This window comes from Lampetra planeri, chromosome 24 (genome assembly GCF_965212315.1).
Source record: "Lampetra planeri chromosome 24, kcLamPlan1.2.h2, whole genome shotgun sequence".
Lineage (NCBI taxonomy): Eukaryota > Metazoa > Chordata > Hyperoartia > Petromyzontiformes > Petromyzontidae > Lampetra > Lampetra planeri.
This window is the reverse complement of record NC_136130.1, coordinates 8,706,238-8,731,022: the sequence shown is the minus strand read 5'-3', so window position 1 is coordinate 8,731,022 and position 24,785 is coordinate 8,706,238. Positions and strand designations below refer to the sequence as shown.

At 50.4% G+C, this 24,785-nt stretch overlaps 1 protein-coding gene across 6 annotated transcripts in view; it reads left to right on the top strand.

The window, feature by feature from the left end:
- The window catches only part of LOC144726724 (receptor-type tyrosine-protein phosphatase delta-like), a 341,659-nt gene that overhangs the window by 260,536 nt on the left and 56,338 nt on the right, over window positions 1–24,785 (top strand). For 4 of the 6 annotated variants that reach the window (XM_078605565.1, XM_078605563.1, XM_078605564.1 and 1 more), the window contains 6 exons: window positions 4,724–4,917; window positions 6,261–6,287; window positions 17,038–17,155; window positions 18,815–19,393; window positions 21,689–21,783; window positions 23,653–23,909. In XM_078605565.1, the coding sequence (XP_078461691.1) occupies window positions 4,724–4,917; window positions 6,261–6,287; window positions 17,038–17,155; window positions 18,815–19,393; window positions 21,689–21,783; window positions 23,653–23,909 (1,270 nt within the window). The remainder of the gene's footprint in view (window positions 1–4,723; window positions 4,918–6,260; window positions 6,288–17,037; window positions 17,156–18,814; window positions 19,394–21,688; window positions 21,784–23,652; window positions 23,910–24,785) is intronic. The other 2 variants (XM_078605566.1, XM_078605562.1) reach the window with 1 other exon arrangement.

Genomic DNA, 24,785 nt, shown 5'->3' with positions numbered 1-24,785 from the left:
GTGACCCGAGTTTGATTCCCGCTCACGACCAATACCGGTGACGATTATCTGAACCACTCCTGGGGCCTTCCCTAGGTTTAATCAGCCTCAAATGAGTACCTGGCGCAATGTGTAAACGTTGCCACCAGGGAGACAAAGGTGGCCGGGCGTGGCACTGGTCACGCTCCGCCTAGTGTGCCATGCCGGCCTTCATAGGTGCTCGCTAACACACACTTGCCCCAACGGTCTGTTAAAGGCTACACGGGGGATCTATGCCCTTTGTGCGTCTCTCTGTGTGCGTGTTGTACGGTGCTCTTGACAACAACTTTGTGAATGGCGGTGTTTGCGGCTGTGGCTGCGGCCGCGGGTGTGAGCTCGTCGTTGTGTGTGCGAGTGTTAATGGACTCGTGCGCTCCTATTCTCACCCGGCCCCTATTCACCGGGGAGTTGTCGTCCTCCGCCTATTTTTCCGCTGCGACGGCACTTTTTATTTTTTGCTTCCCTCGACGGTGGTGGGGTTTGGTGGTGGGTTGGTGGTGGTGGTGGTGGTGGCGGTGGTGGCGGTGGTGGTGGCGGTGGTGGTGGCGACTCCGAGGGGAAGATCTGTTTTATTCGATAGCTCCTCCCTCTCCGAGCACTCGTGCTCCAAAGTGGACATTTGAGCAGGATGGAAGTCCGCGTGCCGTTATCGCACCGCAGCCCTAGCGTTGGGCCGTTCCGTTATTGATTAGCCTTCCGAGTGATGGGATTTCCTCACCATCTTCAGCCAAACGCCCACCACCCCCACTGCTGTCATCTCAGACGGCGCAGCGCTCTCTCCCCGCTCGTATCTGATCCGTCCCATTTCCCCCCTCTCGCTCTCCTCCACAATAGCAGACTTCTTCTTCTTCTTTCAGACGTCGAGGGGGAGTTGATCGCCGGCGTTTAAACGTCGGTGTCGAAGGTTGAGCGAGCGAGCCAGTTGTGCGGACGGCTTCCGGATCGGAGCTGATGGAACATCGAAAGAGTTGCTGCCAGTAGAGTTAGCACGCGTGTTTTATTCATGACGCAGGGAAGACTCGCCGAGTCTCGCGACTTTCCTTTCAGGAGGGGTACCCCCACCGCCAAGTCGGGCTGGGGCGGGGGCAATGACTTCTGTGTTCAAGTTCAACTGAAGCAATGTGCGGGTAATATTTAACATTTGGGAAATTTGGACGACGACGACGCCGGCAATCAACGGGCTCTTCCTCTTGTGTGAACGATTGCCGGGGAATCTCTAACGTCCCCTGTGAAGCAGGCGCCACGTATATATTCTGGTGAATGCACCCCCGCAGCAATGACCAGGGCGGTGGCAAACACGCTACCGCAAGGCCGCATGATCACTCCCTGAAGCGGCCAGTGCCGATACTATGCGGTCAGTTTACGAAACTATTTATAATTTTTACCGGGTAAGCCCCACTGAGCTAATATCACTCTTGTTCAGAAACGACCTGGTCACAAATGATAGCTCAAACGAAGTGGCTCGTCATGTCGAAATATATAGCAGCCAAATACTCTAAGTGCATATTTTTAAATAGTAGAGGGGAAAACCGGAGGAACCAGAGAAAAATCCAGGTGACTATAGGGAGTGAAAACATGCAAACTCAAAATATACAGCAGGCATTGGGGTAGGGATTAAACCCACGACCTCCTGTATACCAGGCGAGGTAGTTAACATCTCGCTACCGTGGCGTCAGTGGTCTGAGATGTAGACTGATACAGAGTGTCATAGACTGACAAGTAGACCTCTAGCCTCGCACGCAGCCTCGTAGACTTGCGTAGCCTCAGACACTCTTTCGCGCGGTGGCGAGTTGACTGTCAATGTTTACGCGTTGACGTCGAGGGTGGTGAGTGAGCCGGTGGACGGCTTACGGACAAGGCTGGCGAGAATCTAAAATGTTGCTGGCGATGACAGTGATACCTCAAAACAGAAGATTGATTTGTTTGCTATGCCCGTGATGCAGCAGGCACTCGGCACAGCACTTGCCACGACTCACTCGTGTCTCCTTTCTTTGTTCTATCTTTTCTCTTCTCTCTCCTCTTCGCTCTGAAATTCTCGGCCGGCCGGAGCACCATCCATTATCACTTGTGTTTGCTGCTGCTGCTGCTGCTGCACTGTGCGTCCTGCCCCGAAACAAGAATTTTCATTGCAGATGCAAGACCTATTCCATTCACATTTCATATGAACACGTACTTTTGCAGTTTAACAATCGGCGAATGTAAGCCTTTGCGCTGGGCAATCTTTGGCAATTAGATCACCATCAGAACTGAAGCCCCCACCCCACCGGCCTTTCTTGGGGGCGCTTTGCCACATTAAAGCAAAACATGCCTTTTGCCGGCCATCAACAACACCATCGAAACTAATCGGATTTTCATCTGTAAGTATTTTTGCAATGACGATGAAAAAAATAAATTGGAAACTAAACCACTTTGTTGAACTAGCCGCATTTTTTGCTCAGATTTTCAACATTTAATGTTTTTCATTTTTATCCTCCTCCGTATATGAGCAGGGTTAATTTAAATTTGTATTAATAATTCTGTATAAATAGCCTATATATACTTAAAAAATAACACTCTTGTGCCAAATGATAATTGACGTGGCTCTGGCATGACCGCCCACGCCGACTTTAGCTGTGAAATCATTTTCGTCCTCATCAGGTTCATTTTCCTCGTCTGCATTTCTAACGGTCGCCCTTTGCTTGAGTGCCCCGTGTGCCACCCGAGTTGCCACCGCGGAGCTCCGCAAGGGGTCGTGGGCCGCACGCGCATCGACCATTTTAGTGTCCGACCCTGAGGTGCGCAGGACCCGCGCGAAAAACATGTGCCCGCTCAGTGCTACCGCGGGCACAGATGCCCACCGAGACGGCCGCTGGGAGTTCAGTCGGCACGTGGGGCACTGCGCACACGCATCTGGGCGGCGCGGGCCTCGAAGATGAAATCCTCCACGCAAGAAACGTCGCCTCCGCCGCCGCTCGTTCGCCAATTCTAATGACGCCGTTTGTTGCCGCCCGCTTCGCGTGTTGAGCCTTTTGAGGCCTCTGGTCAGGAAACTTGATTTTTTAAAAAACGTCGATTTGGAGGTGGCGCGGAGGGTGGAAGTGGGGGGGGTGGTGGATGGAGGCAGCCTTTCACTGAGCTCACTCGTACCTCGCCGCGGCCTTCCCAATGACCGCGCTCTCGACCCATTTGCACTTTTTCAAACTCCCACGCGCATGGCCTTTCACACTTTTTACCTTTCAGCGCCGTTGCGAGGCAGCAAGGGGGGGAGGGGCGGTGGTTGATCGATGCGCACATCCGTGTGGCTGTAGTCGCGCCCTAGGCTCGCACATCTCCTCCTCGTGCATGCGTGCGTGCGTGTCTCTCTGTGTTTATTTAACGGCTCTTGCTGGCCAATTTGGTCGGCTGTAAAACTGCGCCGGCTCACTGTGAGAAACTTCATCCTCTGCCATTGATTCGCTCACCTTGGACGCTATCGCCAAAGTTCTGGGTCATTGTACGGAGGGAGAGGAAGACTGAAAGAAGCAATGAGACCCAGCAGTGCACATGTTGTATTATTTGTACCAAAGAGCATGGCGTTAATGTATAATTATTATCATAAAACGGAATGTGTGTATGATTAAGTGTAACACTTGCTGTCAGAAAACCTCACATTTCCTCTGATCGACCCAATTTCAACACGGCTCGCATGGTTTGTCCACTGGCCACTGACATTGTGCCGAGCTTATTTCGGCCAACAAATAAGATTATTCCGATTCAGCAAGAGGGCTTCGGGGCTTGGAAGCTCAAAGTAGAGGCCATTAAAGAGACGCCAAACAGTGCATACGTTTCATTAGCCGGCAGATAAAACCATCACACGCTTTGTGGGGAACCGCACTTTTCTTTTCTTTGTAGGGGTGGTGGTAGGGAAAGGGCAAAAGTTTGGAATTTTCTTCTAAATTACATTTCCCCGTCAAGTATAAATGACCTGGCCGTTTGGCCCGGACACAACCCGTTTCCTGATGGTGGGGGGGGGGGGGGCAGCTCGTTAAACTGGAAAGTCACCCAGTGAACTGCAGAACGTCGATAGCAGAACGTCGATCAACGGACCCTTTGAAAGTCGCTGTCACATCGCGAGACAATTCTCAAACGATGAGAAGAAGAAGAAAAAAAACCTGTCGTAGCAGAATAAAAGTCCTGGCTGGAAAACGATGCGTTTCAAACACCGCTCAGAATGTGTTAAACTGCAACGTTTACCAAGTATTGTACGTGTGTACGTTGAACTTTTTTCGCACCGTACATTCACAACCGTGCCAATCGTAGGCGCGGGGGAAGGACAACAAACTGAACACAAAAGCAGTTCGAATTGCATTGTTTATATATCCTTAATAATTACCGGGAAATGCTACTAAAACTGTGCGACTTCCTTTTCCTAGTTTAACACGTAAGCTTTCACGACCAATTCAATTCACAATCCTTGTCCCAGTTTCCTACTCTGGATGTACTCGCATTAGGCTCTTGGCCACCGCCACGTGGGTTTGTTCCTCTAAAAGTTGGTGCATGCTGCGCTAGATTTGCCGCACGGTCGCTTCAACCAAATTTCCTCACGAGGAAAAAAAAAAACGACAAGTCACGAAAATCTCACGACAACAAAAGTGGTCAAATTGGGCAACACCGCCACCTCCAACTCTGTAACCGAGCCTACCCGCCCGCCCGTCCGCCCGTCCGCGCCACCCGTCCCCGCCCCCAGTGCCGAGCGGACCGCCACGGCGCGTGGAGCTGGAGACGGTGAACTCGACGACGGTGCGCGTCACGTGGCGAACGCCCACGGCGGGCCGCCAGCACGGGCAGGTGCGCGGCTACCAGGTGCACTACTCCCGCGTGGAGGCCGGGCAGCCGCAGGGGGCGCCCGCCGTGCGCGACCTCATGCTCTCCGACAAGCAGGTGAGGGCGGCTCCCAGCCGGGCCAGCGGGGGCCTTTGCTGCATCGTCGGTTATCGTCGTCGTCGTCGTCGTCATCCTCGTCAGCGGTTGCGACGTGTCGTGTTGGACTTCCTTCGCAACCGTGCGGAGCCAACCGCGCTAATTGGAGGCGCGGGGGAAGGAGTGTTCATTCGAGATGATTTTAAAAATGCATGGCTCCAGTGGTGTCCTAACATCGTAAAGGAAGGTCGTTCGACAACGGTTAGGTAGCAGCGTCGTCGGCAGTAATAATAACAGTAGGAGCATCAGCATTATTATCATCTGCAGCAGCGTCAACAGCAGCATCGTCAGTATCAGTCATGATCTATTGACAGCTGGATGAAGGCCTCACCAAGTCGCCGCCATCTCTCACCGCCTCACGAATGCCGTGGTCCATTTTGCACCTGGCACGTGAGCTGATTTCATCCTGGTGTATTTTGGTCGAGAATAACAAAAGCGTATTTACAGGGTCATGGCCTCCTCCGCACCCCCCCCCCCGCTTTCAAGGGGTTTGGTTTGATTGTACAGAACCCACCCTGGTTAGTGCAGGTCAGTGAAGGGGAGAGGCATGGAGGTGCTTCAGAGATATCCATTTTGTCAGTGGGTTCTAACATGGTTATGAATAAATTTTATGTAAATCAGTATGAGATGGAAAACGGAATTTTGTTTATTTTACCAGGTAAAGCTCACTGAGCTATATAGCTCCTCTTCAGACGCGACCTGGCTATCACAAATTATAGCTCAACAAAGTACCTTATCACGTGGACATGTAACGCGGCAGCCAAACATTCCAAACGCACACGTTGATTTTAAATGTGCAGGGAAAAACCGGAGGTCCCGGAGAAAAAAATCCACGCGACCTCTGGGAGAGAGGCACGCAAACTCCAAATATACAGCAGGCATTGGGGTCGGGATCATACCCACGGCCTCCTGCATACCAGGCGAGGTAGTTAACATCTCGCCACTCTGCGACTGCGTGATGCTACCACGGTGGGTAGCACGGTGGGTCGACAATCCAGAGGTCACCGGTTCAATTCGATCTCCCCACACAGCAGTAGAAACAATGGGGTGGTGAGTTCCTTGTGTCACCCTCCACCTCTCTTCACCCGGCAGTGTCAATGGGTTACACTGCAGTGAATCACTTGGTAGGTTCCGTGTGGTGGGCTAATGTGCGGTTGCTGTCACCTCTTCCTTCGGCAGTTGTGTAAGCGAGTAATTTCAGCACTGCACCTTTACCTTTCACCGTTTGTTTATGTATGCATATGCTCGCATGCATCTCTTCGTGCATTAACCGTGGCATTTTATCTCTCGTTGCTTGTGTGCAGCTGGAAATGGATGACTCGGCTGACTACGTAAGTAGCTCACGTGAAGAGGGGTACATTGTGTGTGTGCTTTTCTCAGTGGCTTGCGGCAGGGAGCATGCCAGTCGAGTTTCGATAGCATGAGTAAATATATTTGGCTCACAGTTTATTCTGCCGCGTATATATATACGGTATGTTCTGTACAATACCATAGTAGTGCCAGGAAGCAATATTTGGCGTGAATCCAACTAACAGAATGGGTACAAAACTTTAGACTTCCCTTGCGAAGGGGATTGTAAGAGCACAGGCAAGGTCTGCTGTCTGTGTAGGCACAGATAAATGGAATCTGAGAACCTGTAAACAGAATGAGCCGTAGATTAACTGTGCTGTACACGTTTGCAGAGAATGCTGTGGCTGGGAACGTGGTACCAGGTTTGTGTCAACGGTTGATAGATATTCTCTCATATTCTTGGTTCTTTTCAAATTTTCAAATTTTCTTTCTGCGGATTTCACACCTGATGATGATTGCTTGTGTTGCAGTCGAAACGTCGTGAGAATTTTTATTGTTTTATATTTATATTATTTTATTATTTCCCTTCTACGTGACTTTACCGTAAGAACCAAGAATATGAATCCCTGCAGTCACGAAAGCTTTAAATCAGATATTCTCTCTGTCTCACCTGAAGAAGGTTGCTTGTTTTGCGATCGAAACGTCGTGATCTATTATTTTTTCTACCTACGTGACTTTACCGAAATAACCAAAGAGTACAGTAATGGATACCCGTTGTAATTTATACCGCCACCTTCCCAGTCTTTGCACCCGATTGGCTCACGAGTGACGTCATCACACTTATCCCCTCTATTTGAGACCGAAACAGGAGGATTTCTCCACAACTCTGGCTGTCGCCTGGTGAGGCTGGTTGCAATGATTGGCGACACGTAGTACTCTAGGTGTAAATGTTGTGGGTTCACTCTCCCAACACACCAGTGTGCTGAACTAGTAACGAATTGCCATGTTGTGTTTACGTGACAATTGGCTGTGTCGGGTGGCTGCGGGTTTAACGACACATTTATATTTACGCGATCTAACCCAAAAAAAAACGGTTATGGATGATATTGGTCGCGAAAGGCCTACTACTGCTACTACGTGTTAACTCACCCCTTCAAACGTTCGGCGTGGGAGTCACCAGTTCCTCAATCCTGGAGGCACGCAGTGCGATACGGACGACGATGCGAAGCCAAGCATCGCCGGCGTTTATTAATTCCGTTACGCGTGTCTTTGTGACCCGGGCAGTCAGCATGCAGACGAAGTCGGCGATATTTTATTCATGGGTTTTAGTTATGGCAGACACGTGAGCGATTGATACGGACGGAGAACGAAAGCTTGGAGGTCTTTTGGAGGTCTAGGATTTGTGGGTTTCCTAATGACCCTGGCAGCCCCTCGTACAAACTAATGAGTCCTATGATCTGTAATGGCAACCGCCACTTAGTCTTAGAGTTTTGGAGAGAACAAGCTCACAGGGCTTGGCCGTGCCTCGGTAATTTCGAGCCGGAGGAGCGCTTGATTTCTCGTGGGGCCAAAAACTAGAGGGAAGGACAAAAAAGGGTGGATGATGATTGTGCTCCTGGAAGAAAGCTCGTAGGGGTGGCTTTAAGAAGCTGCGCCTGCTGTGGAGTGAACTTACTGGGCAATCTTTGAGTTAATGTATAAATACTCACTCACCGTAGTGGAACATCGCGAGTAATACATTACAAACAACTGCGTTGGTGTTCGCGGTTGTGCTGTGTAGCAGCCACACGATGTGGTTTCGGGCTGTGCCGTGTGTTGATCGGCACGTGGGTTACAACTATAAACTAGAAAAAATAACTTTTATTTTACCAGGTAAGGCCCACTGAGCTATATAACGAAAAAATAACTGTTTTTTTTTTAGGTATTCATTTGTTTTATATGCTAAGTAGTGGGATTTTGTTTTTGTCTTATCTGTGTATGGAACGAGGTAATTGATTCAGTGAGATACAATTGCATGAATGATGCTGCTATAAAATGACATTATTACATAGCTGGTTTTCAGAAGCGACCTGGCTATCACAAATGATAGTTCAACGAAGTGGATTATCGTCATGGGGAAATTTAGAGCAGCCAAACACTCTGAACGCGTGATGTTGATTCTAAATGTGGAGAGAAAAAAATCGGAGGATCCGGAGAAAAATCCACGCGACCACAGGGAGAGAGAGACACACAAACTCCAAGTATGCAACAGGCGTCAGGGTCGGGAGTGGACACAGCGTAGAGTGTCCCACTGAGTGCCACGTGACTTCAATCACCTCCCCGTTTTCGTATTCGAAGTAATCGGCTGTCTGGGGCTGATCAGGACTCACTTCCCCTGGGTTTTGGTGGCACGCGAGCTGCAATGACAGCGAATCACGGTCGCCCTCGTCGCGCCCGCTTGCTGACAGATGACAGGCCCCATCAAATAAACAAACCTGCTGGTTTACCACGGCCAGAAGACAGAGACCAAGCAATAACAAAACACGTCACGACACAAGACAAGGATATGAGGACAACTCGAGGAGTAGAGACGCATCGCACCGAAAATAACTGCGTTGTCATTTCGCCGAACAAAAGCGGAACAGTTACGAAAAGCAGTGCGGAGAGCTACCCGCTTGCAATTACATTGAGAGAGATGAGGGAACGCATCGATTACACTGGTCAACACACTTTTTCTGGCATAAGGTATTCCAAAGGATTTAAGGTAATTTTGGGGTGCTGATTCCAAATCTGGCATCAGTTTTTGTCTATCACATCAGGTTTTTGAGATATCAAATATTGCATTTTCAATAAAAACTGCACAAGAAAAATATTAAATAAATGTGGATATCTACATAAAATGATATTATAAACACACTATCCTAAAAATACAGCACCATATTTTAACACTAAAGCAGTCACTGACTCGCAAGAACTTGCAATCATAAGTGACAGAGTTAATTTCGGGTAAAATCAATGAAAATGGGGTATGCCGATAGCTGCAAAAAGTCCAGGCCAGAAAAAAAGTTAGTTTTTTTGTTGACCAGTGTTATAGAATGCACGCGGGCCAATGATCCCATTCAAATTGCTAAGAAAAATCAGTGCACTTGTTTCGGGATGCGTCGTTAGAAGGGATTATAGACGGTGGTCGAGAACAATAACGGAATGGCAGCCAAGGGATGGAACACGTTCAAGAGGACATCCACCAATGAGATGAGGCGATGTCAGTTTGTATAAAAAAAAATTGTAAGTCTGTGCGCAGGTGCTAGGCAGATTATTACATCGCAGGATCATGAGACATACTGTCAACTTGGGGAGGGCTTCATCCAGCAGTGGATTGAACATGGTTGATGATGTTGATTAAAGAAAAGCTTGGCAGCGACAGAAGTTGAGCTGCGTTTCAAATTTCACATTTGACTGCGGTGGCTGCGATTATCGGTGTGTTTTTGTGTTGCTCATTATGGGTGTGTTAATTAAATCGGTGCATGTCGTGTGAAGGATGGATTAAACATTTGCAGAGCTGATTGCTAAAAAAAGGTTACATTGTTAGGCCTCATTTGAAGCGTGATGTGCATAGCACCAATCATAGCATCTTAAATAGACGGCTGTGAGCGAGTGAACGAGTGACTGATATTTTTTCTATAAGGCGTAGAAATGTTATGTTTAGCACGAATATAGTTGGGTCCACAATTATAACTGGAGACGTTTGAAAATTCCGATTTTGGATTTTTGGGCCCTGGAAGAAAAATTGCGGGGCACATTTTTTTTCCACCATTTTTTTTTATTTGGCCACCCAAGTTAAAATCACGATGGCGTGGCGGCCGAGAAATGGAATGCCTCCAAAGAGTGTTCACCCGTGGAGACGGAGCAATGGAATCGCCAGAGATGTTGGCGGCTTGCATGGAGGCCTTCATCCAGCAGTTGATAGATCATGGCTGATGACGATGTCTAACTGTTACGCCGCTAACACTTTATACCGCCGATGCGTTTAACCTGAATCTCGGGGCACATTTGGTATTTTGTTCTCCAGCTATTTTTTTCTTTCGTCTACCTCTATTGCAAAATCAATATATATATTTGGTGAGGAAATGTCACACACTACCATTGTAATGGTGGCATTATTATTGTACACGAGGACAGGTCCAAAGGTGCTCATTGCACTTGCCGTTAATGGCCCCTCAAAGTGGACCGTTGTGCGCCATTGCTTTACGACGCCCGGGCGAGGTCACGTGCCCCGGCAGGTTGTATCCCGGGAAAGAGAAGCGTCATATCTCGTCAATATTTTGCCGGAGCGCTGTGCAAACATGCGGTGCGTGAGGAAGACCTGCCGCTCAGCTTCGATCTTGTGCTCCGGGCTTTTATGGTTGTCATTAAATGCGCTCTCTACGCCAGTTCACCACAGGTTATTGAGCTGTTGAGGGGGGGTGGCTTGCCAGCTAAGCGTTGTGGCGCTTTGTGAATGCAGCGCGGCGCGGCGCAGCCCGTGGCTGGAGGGGCACCGCGTCGGATGAGCCCAGAGCAGCACGCGGCCCTTGGAGGGGAGGGACACGGGGATGGCTCGGCTCAAAGTGCCAAACTTAGGCACCCTAATGAGACAACTTGGCACGGCTGTAGTGTGCCGTGTGACATAGCAACACGACAAGCGAGGCTGATTAAAACATTTTCCCGTTCTTTTTACCTGTTCCTCTTTTTTCTATTTTTATTTTAATTGAGACGTTCTTTTTTGCGTGTGTTTCACGCGCGTGGCAAATGCTTTAAGTTTGCGAAATAGACGGGTACATTTTTGTACTTTTATTACACTGCAGACCTGAACAGAATTGTATTTTATATATAGACAGATAGATTTGTGTTTGTGTGTGTGTATGTGTGGCAGGCACTGCAAAAACCTGGCTGGCCGTTTGGGTTCCGAAATGTTTAGGGTAATTTATTCAGCCGGTTTGTGCCATGTCCCCAAGGGGGGTGGGTTGGGGGGGGGTTCTTTCTTCCTCGCTCCCCGTTGATTTATGCAGGGTCCTTATTAGTGACTCAGCCTCAGCCAACAGAGCCAAGGCTGTCTCAGGGGAGCTCTGGGCTCGGGGAGCTCCATACCTGACAACACGTTCACACCCCCTCCCCCCCCCCCTTCTCGCCTTCACCCACTAGGGATTGGTACGATCCGGTCAGTGTCTCAGCAGGCGGCCTTCATTCGGGGTCACACCTCAATATATTGACGCAGGCTGCCGCTGTGGCCTGCTGACCCAGCGTAAGCGGCGGCTCCCATTGGCCGAGAGGGCCTTTGAGACTTTGTTGTGAATGGCTGTATGCAAATATGATTATTAAAATTTGGCAATGTAAATGCCCCTCACTTATAGGGGGTTACACAAACGTTTTAAGTGGGTTGGTTTTGCCAGGAGCATTGGTTTTTAACAAGGTGACCCCTGGACCAGTTTTTGACTCAGCCGTGTCTCATCGGCAGAATTTGGCCTGTGATACCATTAATGCCCTTTCGGGATCCATGAAAATCCCACTGAATGGCAAAAACATTTTTCAAGAGGGCCGTGCACGTTGGGATGTTTTTCCAATTCCATCTATGGGACCTTTTTGCCAGTGGCAAGACAATGAGACAGGTGTTAAGATGTTCGAAAACCAAAGAGATATGTTTCCATTGTCAAATTCCATTAACGAGAGAATGGCTTATATATTCAGCCGAATATATATATATCGTTTCATGGTGTGTATTTTATACGCAATCATGCAATGTATATGGCACAATGTACTTTTGGTAGGAGCAGTTGTGCAGTGGTTAGCACACTGCGTTGTGAACCCAAGATGGCCCAGTTCGATTCCCAGCCATGGCTTAATATCTCTGGCGAGCGATCGCTGAGCCAACGGTGGACCTCCCTTCACCAGACCACACTGATCAGCACGGTGAAGTATGGCCAAACAACCATATGATGGATATAACATAAGGGAGCACTCGTCCAGAAGTGGATTAACATGGCATTAAAAACGTAATTTTTTTACCTGGCCAAAGCCTCACTGAGTCTCAATACCCTTTTATGGAAGGCCTGATGGAAATGTTTGCACAATGCAATTTGAATGAGTGCTTTGCTTGTAATATATAATACCTTTTTAATACCTGTATAAACACCAGTCCTTCTTTCATGGCAGTTTGGAGAGATTATCAAGCTTGTAAATACCCTATTCTTCCCCTGTTTTGTAAGAACTTGAATTCTCGGTTTATCTCTCTGATGCATTTTCTGGATTGCACTCTCATTCCGCTCGATGTGCTGCCCGGCAGCTCCTGAAGCAGTTCACGGCACGCGGCGAAAAACGTCGGACATCACCCCCAACAGCACCCGGCACAACCCCCCCCCCCCCCCCCTCAAACACATCGGGGAGCTTTTACGGAACGATCGCGAAAAACCAGTCACTGGAATTCGTCGTTTTTTTGTTCTTTTTTTTGGTTCTTCATCCTCCCCAATTCCACCCGAGCGACGCTACCGCAGCGGGCAAGATGGAGTGCGGCGCATTTCATTTTCAGCTACGAGGACGGGCCCGCATCTCGTGAGCTGGGGCTCGGGCACGGTGCAATTAGGAACGATGGGGTGGGGGGGTGGGTACGCAGCCAGGGGAGCGGGGCAATCGATTAGATGACAAGGGGGGAAGTTAATTGCACTAATTTGCCACGTTGCCCGTGTACCCCCACGGGTAGGGTGCCTTGCTGATGTGGCCAGATTAGGCCCCGTTAATTTGACCACCGTGTTTGTGCACCGGCACGCGTGTTCCACCAGGAACGCCGCCAAAGCGAGCCGCCGAGCCGGCCGGCAGGCAGGCAGGGGTGATGACGGCACTGTCCGCTTCTCTGTGCCTCCTCCGGCCTTGCTTTGGCGGAGAATATCGCTCGGAGTGTGGTGTGCATCCCAGTGTACTTTCCTTTCACTTTTTAGTGCAGAGGAATCCAGAGGTCACTGGTTCACTCTCATATTCATCTGTGAAGACCAATGTGTCCACAAAATCCCAACAGACGAACGTGTCCCTCTTTTACTTTTAGGGCCACAGTGTTAGCGACAACTGCGTTGAGTATTTTGTTGTCGTTTTGTTTGCCCGCCACCGCCAATGCAGCTGAGTCATCACGACAACAAAAGCCTCATTCATTGACATTGGGTGGAGCGGGTCCAGGACGAGCTTTTGTGGACGAGTATACGTAACGCGCGCACGTAATATGCACTCGTACGGATTAGCTGCTCGTTGCACAGAGGCACGATAAGCGTGCAGGAACAGCGGCGCCCAGTAGCAACGCTCGTCCTTGCCACGCCGCCGAAGTTGTCCTTGAGCCCCCGTAGTTATACGCACCTTCTCATTATGCGTTTGTTCTTTTTGCGCTTCGTTCCCCCCACCACCACCACCACCCCCATTTTATTTGTTCATTTCTTTATTTATCCAACGCCCGTGAACTCCGCCGTTTCGCCGAGGCCTACGGCGGAGCGGCGCCCGCGTCTAAACAGAAGAACCGGCGAAACAATGGAAGCGAGCGGAATTCTTTTACCAGCCGTTGAATTGCTGCTGCTCTTCGCTCACTTTGTTGCGGTGTTTTATATACGCCAGTGTCTTTCTCTTAGATCCTGCCCCTGACCGCTCCCCCCCTGACCGCTCCCCACCTTGCCTTGCCAAGCGCGCATCCCTAAGTGTCCGTCAAGGTTTACGCATTCACTTGTTAAAAAAAGAGAAAAATTTGCGCAGGCCCACGGGCAGAGCGGGGGCGGGCGGGGGGGACAGCCACATAGATGAGCCATGCAGATGTGAGAGAGCCACGTAGGTGAGAGAGAGACGGGGAAGGCTGCCTGCGACAGTCTGCGAGGCGGCTGAAAGTGCCGAATCTTCCATCACTTCACGGCTCCACCCCAAGGCGGTGGCGGAAGGGGAAATGGGGGCGAGAGGAAAGGCGGCGGCCGTCTTCTCGCAAGCGGCCGCCGTAGAGACGGAGCGAAGAGGTCACCTCGCATGCGTAAGCGACGCCTGATTGTGGCGGTCGCCACAAGACCGTCAAAGAATCAGAATATAATTATTAGCACTTGAGGAGTCCGATGAGCTGTGAAGCCCTTGTTGCACAGATGCCCAGTGGGGGGCAGGTCAGAACGTTACGACAACAAACACAAACAAACACACGATAGGACAATACGAATACTTCCCCTCTTGTCCTTCGTGCAGCAGTGGATAGATCAACGATCGGTTATGATGTCAATGATGAATATAAATAGTACAAATGAAGGGGTAGTATTTTAAATGAGTGTCCTGTGCACAGCTGCAAGCAAGTGCTTTGAGAGACGTTACGCAAATCCACGGTACAATTTGGATTCATACGGCGCCGAAATTTAACCGCATCTCAAGATGCCGGGACAAAAGCAATGGGATGTGTGTCATGGGGGGGGGGAAGAGGCGCGTACTGTCTTGATTCGTTTATCCCAGTTCATACACAGAGAGAGAGAGAGGCACAGCAGAAGGTCTAGAAATTGGTCTTAAACATCGAGGGGTTTTTTTGGAGGGTGTTGGGGGGGGGAGTTCTAGACCTTGGGAGCAGCACAGGAGAAAGAGCGACCTGTCCCCGTTGAATGAATATTTGGCTGGGGACTTTGATAGAAGCAGGGAGCACGTACAAGGCAGCAGGGCCTTCGTCGATAATCTACACAAACATAAAACTCTAAAGAACCAAAGAGTATAAAACTCTAAACCTGCCCGGAATTGTCTTGCTTGAACAAATGCCGCTTGATAAGACTGGTCTCAATATTAGTCTGGAAATCCGATACGCTGATGACCCACATTTTTTTTATGTACATTATTAACAGAACGGCGTTTTATTTGTACCTGCATTGAGAGCTCATGCCTGTCAGCTGAAGGTCAAATGCATATCCAGCAAATATTATTAAAAAAAAATGTATTGTTTACTTTTTGTGTTTTAACAAAAAGCTAAGAAAGCTAGACTAAGGCTCTTTCAGGATTGTCAGGATGACATGTTATGCATGAGGATTACAGAAGCGGGCCAATGTACCTGTGGAATTCTCAATGTTAAACGTTAACGGTCGCAAAGCCGAAAGCCGGTGTGAAGATCAGCGCAGCTAGGCTAAACCTCACATTACGGTAAAGGTGCAGCCCTGCAATTACCTTGTGCACGCCACTTCCGGCAGAAGGTCCTGCACGAAACTGAGCTCGAGAGAGGCTTTTGTTTTTCAAATTGGCCTACTCTTCCACGTTGGCCAGGCGTCGTGGAGGGGGAAACCTCATAGTGCGGCAGTCAGCAGCAGCAGCAGCGGCGGTGGTAATAACAACAACAGGCAGCGCGAACGCGTTTGCCTTCGGATCCATGTCTGTGCGGAGCGGGCAATGAATGCCCCCGCCGTGTTTACCACGGGGTGGCTGCGGGGATTGAACTGTTGGCCTCGTCACTCACCGGCTTGGTGAGTGGCAGGCGCCACTAACCGCTGCGCTGCCGCCACCACCACCACCGGCCTTGCGACACCGCCCCCGCTAACCTTGGCTTTGCTTTTAATTTGTTTTGGTCACTCCTAGTGGGGGGGGGGGGGGGGGGGATGGTAATTTAACAAAACCGTGGCAGGCCACCCTGCTGGGTGTGAACGCGACGTTACGCTTCGTAGTCGTGGCCAGAGAAAGGAAGCCCCCCCCCTGAGGCTCGGCTCCAGTTAAATGTCGCGTTGAGCTTGGGATTGCAACGTGGCGACGGAAACGGAACAAATTGGGCCGCGCCAGCATGGGGCAATGCTTTTACACAGGGTGGTCCAGATGTGATGTCTTGTGACCCCCCCCCCCTCCAATTTATTGACCTCTGGAATGTTTTTCCTTTGCATAATCGTTTCTGTTATTTCAGATTTGCTGCCGGAGCTGCTTTAGTTGACTCTTTCACTAAAATCCTTTCGATAAACACCTTTCACTGGTTGTTTCTGGTTTGTGAATTTCATGAAGCCCATTTACGCTCGCTGCAAAGCCCTTCTTCAACAGTAAATGAACTCGTATCAGCCATCTGGAATGAAGAAGGGAGGTTTATTTAAAACAGAAATGAATGGGCGAAGGAAAAATAAAATATTAGGGGTCAATTAATTGGGGGGGAGAGGGGGTGGTCGCAAGACATCTGGACCAGCATGTGCACGTGTGTGTGCGGTCTTGAGTTTACCTGGGTACATGGCACCCTTCCACTGCGTAGGTTTTTTTTTTTACAGGGGTTGTGCTGTGCTGTCGGAGTTGCCCCGCGTGGTGGTGGTGTTGTCATGGAACTCCGTCACTACTCCTATCAGGCACAGTCAATGTTTTTAAATCGCGTAAAAAAAATTGTGAAATTATAGTAATAATAATCATCGGTGTTTTTATATCCCAGGGTCATTCATGCAAAAGTACATCTCACAATCGCTGCAAAGTCCGCAGCACTTGCAGATAGAGATGAGTCCGTGCCTGCTATACCGCCTTCTCTTGGCGATCCAGGGTATGACATCTGGATACCCACGGGAAGGGAGTTTCGCAACATTTGAATGTCGATCCACCAACCCTTGCTACTGCTGCCTCCACAGTGCTGGATGACGGGCAGCCACGTGTGTAGCCACCGCCACCACGGCCTGGGCGCGCACGAGATGCTGGAGCTGGATTTATTCGTCCGAGGGTTTTTATTGTCGTCAGCGGGTTTTTTTTTTTATGTAAAGCTCTGCATGAAGAGCGCAATTTTGCCTTGACCTCTTGAACCGTTGACCGGCGCGCGATTTTCCCCCGACCCCGTGACGTGGCGCACAGGAGCTGGTGGTGTCGGGGTTGAGGCCCGAGAGCACGTACTCCTTCACCGTGACGGCCTACACCGCCAAGGGGGACGGAGCGCGCAGCAAGGCCAAGCTCATCGGCACCGGGGCCGCAGGTGCGACTGTGCGTCTGTACGTGTGTGTGTGTGCGTCTGTACGTGTGTGTGTGTGTCTGTGTGTGTGACGGTGAGCGGTGGTGTCGCGGTTAGCGCGCTGCGCCGCGAGCCCGGGGCACCAAGTCCGATTGCCGCTCACGGCCGACATCGGTGACGAGTATCTGAACCGGTCCTGGACCTCCCGTAGGTCGACTCGGCCTCAAATAAGTACGGGGCGTGGTGTATAAACATCGTCGCTAGGGAGACGGACGTGGTGCTGTCCACCCACCTCTCTCATGTGCCGTGTCGGGCTTCACAGATTCTCGATGTCAGCGATGGTCCCAATAGTTTATTGGGCTTAGCAGAGAATCTTTGTGTATCTTTACGTGCATGGGGTGAGTATGTGGTGAGGCAATTTACCGTGGAGGAATCGTACACAGAGGAGGCAAGATGTGGCTATTCTCCCTGTGAAATAACAGCAAAATCTGTGAGCGCATTAGTTCCCAGGGGTTTATGGGCAGCAGAGAGGCATAGCGTGTCTACAGCAGTCGCTGCTGCCTCTTGGCACTGTCATTGTGTCGCGACTCCACCATCAGTAAACAATCATTTACCATTTGTAGCAGATCGGGCTGTGTGGCACAGCAGTAAAGTGCCCAATGCCTCGTCTGCAATAGAAATCACAGTCGAGGAATTGACTCGGTCTTTCATCACTCCGCTGTCGCTCAAATGACTCCCACTTTGTGGTGACGTCCTCGAAATGTGTCTTATGGAAGGACCCACCTATGCCACGGGAATGTGGAATTTCCACCACTGGCTTTGGGCTATAATCGGGAAATGAGCACTGATCGCGACTAACTTGAGTGGGGTAACTATTTTTTACCCTAGCAATGTTGTTGTTGTTCGATGAAAAACGACTGACACATATTCTTAGGTTTTTTCGGTAAAGTCACGTAGGTAAAAAATTAAAATTAAAATTAATAAAAGTAAAATAAAAAATAAAAGTAAAATCACGACGTTTCGGAGGCAACACAAGCCTCACAGCACGCTCAAGTAAGTACTTGACTTTTATTAATTTACATTTTTTACCTACGTGACTTTACCGAAAAAACCCAACAATATGAATTATTGCAGTCACGAAAGCTTCAAATCTAGAACGACTGACACATTCAATCCAATGCACGACTGGTTTTAGTTTTTCCCGTAACATTTTGTACCAGCAGTGGACCTTTATTTTAAACCTCAAGATGTCATGGCCAAAAGCCGTCGACGATGCCGCAAGTCGCTCCCCTATAACCAGATGCTGCAACTGCTGCTCCAGTGAACGCAACGACCTCCAGGATCTGCCCTTGAGACTGTCCTAACATCCGGCCTGAGCTCTTTCCCCTTGATGGCACCAGCGCCTCGCGTGCGTTTTGGCAGCGCGCGTAAAGAAATATAAACAAACACAAAAACCTGGGTTCACAGCCGAATGCTTGGCAATCCACAGCAGACGCGGCGACGATGTGTGTATGTTGAACTTATTTCGCACCGTGCATGGCCAACCGTGCGAATCGGAGGCGCAATGGCATTCGTGTTTGACAAGCGCCGCATGTCGACTGGACGTCTGTGAAAAACAGCTTTGTAGCTCGTCGGATTCCTCCGGTGTAAACAAACATTCTGATTCTGATGTCCTGCCCCCAGTGCCTGACAGACCGAGCGTGCAGGTGTCCTTGCCGGAGTCCACGGTGGCGCTGGTCACGTGGCAGCCGCCGGACGAGACGCACGGCGCCCTGCAGGGCTACCGCTTCTCCTACGGCCGCGAGGACGTGCGGCCGCTCTCCTCGCTGGAGTTCGACGAGCGCCAGGACCGCCACACGGTCACCGGCCTGCACCAGGGCGCCACCTACGTGTTCCGGCTGGCGGCGAAAAACCGGGCGGGCCTCGGCGAGGAAGGGGAGGCTCGGGTCACCACGCCCGAGGGCGTGCCGAGCGGCATCCCGCAGAGCCTCGTGGTGGCGTGGCTGAGCGCGAGCGCGGCGCAGCTGCGCTGGGAGCCGCCGGTGCTGGCCCGGCAGAACGGACGCATCGTGCGCTACACGCTGGCGTACCGCGAGATGAGCAAGCGCGAGGAGGCGTCGGTGTCGTCGGCGAGCGCCGGCGCCACGCTCGCGAACCTCAAGCCGGACACGGTGTACGTGGTGAAGGTGCAGGCTCACACCGCCAAGGGGGCCGGACCCTTTGGGCCCACCAACACCTTCCGCACGGCCATCGTCGACCAGGGTGAGAGCGGGCGGAGGGGTTGGCGGAGGCGCGCGCACGCGGCCGTGGCAGGAAGGGAGGGGGGGACGCTCATCTTGCTACCTCTCACCTCTCGAATAATAATGCTGCTTTAATTGTATGTAGTGTCATTCATGCTAATAGCATCTTGTAATCATCTACATTCATTATTATATAAATGAGGAACAAATCTTCATATACAGCCACTACCAAGCAAATTAATGCCTCCGATTAGCACGGTACAGTGCGAAAGAAGTTCAACATACATACATACTACCAAGCGAAATCGAAAATGAGTAAACAAATTTAGAAATGGCACCGAAACAAAAAATCACAAACAACGAAAAAGGTTTCACAACAAAGAAATTAGTCCATGAGGTCTACACATCCGAGACCACAATCCCAACTTCTCAACTAATCTCATGTCACACCCTGGTCCCATCCACGTGGTTTCCTACCTTCACCTGTCAGCTCACTCTACTGCCATCAACGCACTTCCGCACATTACCCTCTCATCTTACTATACCAGCCTGCCACACACCTCTCCCCTCTCATCTCGCTTTTCTGCCATCCACACGCACTCTCCTACCTCTCCCCTATCGTCGCACTCTATCCCTGCCCACGCAACTCTACCTAACACTCCCCGACCTCTCCCTTCTAATCCCATCTGCTATCCTTCATGCGCTCTACACCTCGGCAACCAAGGATTTCTCACGAAGGTCTCGGCCAATGGCAGGGTCACTCTTTCGTCTCTGCTGCCCTTGGAGTCTCGAACGCCCTTCCCCATATACCCAGACATTGGTCAATGCTGATTATTCGGGCCATGTGCCAGGAATCCAACTCAGGTCGCAAATCACTGCCACCGCCCCCACCCTTCTCCCCCCCTCCCCCCACTCACTGAATGTATTACACGTTAATTTGAACGATTATTTTTCCAAATATGTTATTTCTTTGTCTCCCCACTGGCTAAGCTGCGTAGAGTTTCCAAGCGTACTTGGCTGACGAAACGTGTATTAGGGCGCGCAAACAGTGTTGCAGCAATGTGTAGTTGTGTTTCAATTACAGGCAACTCCCCTCCTCTTGAATAATACATGCAACTCCCCCTCCCCCCCGAGAGCGTTGCACAGAAGTGGTGTAGAGAGAGAGAAGAGATGTGGAGCCTTTTCTGTTAACCTTGGCCGGGAGTGGCCTTGAGCCTCTAATTGACAACACGGATTTATTGTTCGCCTGTAATAGCAGCATTCAATAGCCGCCTCTGACTTTACATAGAGACGGGCAGACGGGCAGACAGCCGGACTGCTGACTTAATTGTGCTCCCAGCCAGCCTCGCGGGAAGCAGAGGTACACATCCTGTGCAGGGTCGCTGTGATACGTCGTATGGTGCACGATGAATCGTACCGTCCGTTTTCCAAAATATCGTCGTGTTGTGATTTCCGTTGGTCTGATTATTTCATGAATCGTACTCTATGCCTTACGGATTGTGCGTAATAAGCGTTATAGATGCAATAATTGGAATAATTATGTTAGGCTTGTGTTGAGTAAACCACATTGAAAGAACATTACACTTTTTGTAAGTGGATGTACAGCAAAGCACAAAGACGGTGCGATAAAAATGGCAAATAGTGACTAAGTTATAGGAAACTTCTATCGCAGTAATTATCATGTCACGAAAATTCATATCTTACAGTGTCGCGGAGGAATTATGTCGCGGCTTTGCTACATCGAGGCATCAGCAGAGCTCCGTTTTGTCTCCCATCTCCACACATCAATGAAATGTGCTTTAAGTCCACCGGCCTATTGCCCTTCCCGACCAATATATAGTCGCGTAGCATTTGTCCGCGCAAGCCAACTCTGGAAATGCAGGCAGGTGGGAGTGAAGCCACGTGGCAGGAAGATGAGGGGGGCAATCTCCAGCCATAACGACGGGGACGGTGAGACGGACAAAAGAATACGTTGGTGTTTATAGATTTGAAGCTTTCGTGACTGCAAGGATTCATATTCTTAGGTTTTTTCGGTAAAGTCACATAGGTAAAAAATTAAAATTAATAAAAGTAAAATAATTAATTAAAAAATTTACCTACGTGACTTTACCGAAAAAAACTAAGAATATGAATACGTTGGCTCTCCGGCCGGCGTTTCGGTCAAAAAAAAAATGCCAGCGTGTGCCCATCTTTGTTGGACGCGGGTCGTGGCGCTGAAGGCGATCGTTGGGCTTGAGAGAGAGAGAGAGATCGAGCGTGCGAACGTCGGGCAGTGTCGTGAGCGATTTGGCCTCCGTGTTTGTTTGTTTTACATTAGCAGGTTTTGCCAAAAATTTCCGAGTCAAGGCCGTGATGAAGACGGCCGTTCTCTTCTCCTGGGAGACGCCGGATTCCTACGGCACGCCGTTCCGGGTGAGCCTCCTGACGCTTGATTCCAAGTCCCACACTAATCCCCTTTGCCCTTTAATGCACCGCTCTCCACTTGGAGTGGTGTTTGTGCTGTGATGATGGCATCGCATTGGCCAACTAAGCCTAAGCTTGCAAGTGTAGCAGAGCAACACCATCCATACTGTCGACTCCCTGCCCCTGTTCAAGTGTATCTCAAGGCTGTTTTTCCCTTCGCCAATGGCTGACTGACAAACCTGGCTCTGTAAAATAGCGTGCCCTCTGTTTCCGCGCAGAAGCTTGAGATGCGTTCACATTTGTATAAACCTCACGAATCAAAAGAACGCCGTGCCGTGCCGTAACGGTCAGGGCGACGGACTTGCAAATCCAGGGGTCGCGTCGGCCCAGCCTCTCGGCGCGGCAGTTGAGACAATGGGAGGAGTTTCATCGATCCTCTGTCCACCCAGCAGTGGACATGGGTGTTCTCAATGCTGTTGGTCGATTGGCAGGACACGTGCGGTGGGGTTACTCCCACCTCTTCCATCTGGCCCAGTGCAGAAGATTAGGCCAAAATATCCTCTCTCAAAACCCCTCTAAAGCACTTGCCCAATCACTATTGGCGAAGCAAGCACAGCGTCGTTCGTTCGTTTGTTCTCCTCTCCCTGTTTCAGGTGTAGTCGAGGAGACTGTGAAGAGCAGTTCAAGAGAATATTGCTTAATCAGAGCAGCTTTCTGGGTGGTCTCTGAAAGCCACTTTGGAAGGGACGAGGGATTAGTCTGAGTCTACAGGAAAGGGTAATTGGGCCAGTTGTGCTCTGTGCATTCAAAAGGATCCGAGAGCTGTGGGGAAGGTAGCATAAAACACTTTAAGTAAACAAAAAATAAATCCCCTTAATTGACACCGATTTGAATGGGAGGTAAGGGAACTCATCATGCATCCGACCGCCGAGTTCTAACTCGGCAGATCGAAAAGAAGTTGCCTTAGCATTTTGGGCACAGGTGTCAGGGACGGGTGCTAGGAATTTTGTGACATAAAACAAAAAGGGTCAAACAGCACAGCGGTACATAAGAGAATACTGCTGGGTGAGTGTTGTGGATAAGATGGGGGTGCAAACAATCCGTTCCACCGGGTGGAACGCGTTTGCAGGACAGAGGAGGTGGGCCGGTTTTACCTTGAAAGGCATTGGAGTGGTCTCCACGAGTCTGATGGCCACCACATGGCGCGACACTGTTTGGGCAAATCTTGAAGGCCGTGTTTCCACTGCGCAGCTGCTACAGGATCTGGTGCAGAGTAGAGAGGGGGACGGCACTCAGGTGCGGCGGTGGCGAGATGTTAACTACCTTGCCTGGTATACAAGAGGTCGTGAGTTCAATCCCAACCGTGACACCTGCTGTATATTTGGAGTTTGTATGTTCTCCCCGGGGTCGCGTGGATTTTTCTCTGGGTCCTCCAGTTTTTCCCACGGCGTTTAGAATAAACGTCACGCGTTCAGAGTATTTGGCCGCGATACATTTCCACGTGATGAGCCAATTCATTGAGGCGTCATTTGTGGCCAGTGGCCATGTCGCTTCCGCAAAAAAAGCTATATGGCTCGGATGGGCATTACCTGGTCAAATAAAAAAAACAGTTGACATTCCAGACATATACTCGTAGTTCTTTGGGTAAAGTCACGTAGGTAAAAAATGAAAAACAAAATTAATAAAATAAACAATAAAACCACGACGTTTCGGAGGCAACACAAGTCTCCGTCATCAGGTGGGACCGTCACAGCCAGATTTGCTGCATCAAGTGAGGGAGGGATTCAAGATGCAAGCTCTTAAATACCAGTTAAGGGGGGAGGAGACATTCCAGACAGTTTACCTTGATGTCGCTCCCCCGGGACGTGCCATGGCCAGATCCTCGTGAACAACAACCGCAGCGTGGAGATGGAGGAGCGTGCCACGCACCGGCTCATCAGCGACCTCTCGCCCGACACGGAGTACTCGTTTGGGCTCACCCACCGGGGCAGCGCGGCAGGCGGGCTGCAGCAGGTGGTGACGGTGCGCACGGCACCCGACACGCTGCGTGCTCGTCCCGCGTTCCTCGGGAAGGTGTCGGCGGACGGCAGCGTGACGGTGTCGCTGCCGGAAGTGTCCAACCAGCTGCACATCCGGTGGGTCGCGCGCCGTTCCTCGCCGGAGTGCGCTTGCACGAGAGGGACGTTGCAGAGGTTAATGCTCTTGCGCACGCGTGCGTGTGTGTGTGTTGTGTGTGCACGTGCGTGTATACAGCACTTGCCCCAATATTCTGTTAAGGCCGTCCGGGGGATCTTTGTCTATGTTGTATACATGTGTATTTGTTTTAGGGTGTGCGAACAGGAGCAGTCATGCAGTGGTTAGCACACTGCACTAAGACTTCGGCGAACCGAGTTTCGATTCCCGCTCACCTCACGACCCATAACAGTGGCGAACATTTGAACCGGTGCTCCCCTAGGTCGACTCAGCCCTTAACGCTTACCTGATGCAGTGCGTAAATATCGGCACTGGGAACGAAACAAAGGCAGCCTGGCATGGCGTTGGCCATCCCGCTTAAGAGCACTTGCCCCAACAGTTTGTTAAAGGCTACACGAGGGATCTTTTTTCTTTGTGCGCTGCAGCCCGTATACCACATGGCACCGCGCACTCGTCATAGACGCACACACACACGCAAGCCGCGGACGAACGCGCGCGGCGTGTTCCCACAGTGACGCACAGGTAAAAGTGCCAGGCCCATGTGGCCACGGTTGAATCCAGCCGGAATGGCTCATCGGAGGTGTTTATTGACATCCCTAAAAGGAGAGGCAGAGAGCTCATGACTTTGACCTTCGCCTGTGAGCTGGGATGAATCAAAAGGGAAAAGCCAAACAAACAAAGGGTACTCCCTGGCCAATAGTCGAACGCCCCACAAAATATCAAACGCATCTCGGAGGGCATCTCTGTGCGCTGTGTGTGGACGTAAAGTTGTTGTGCCGCGTTGGACAGTTATCTACAAGTGCATGTTTTTTTTGTTT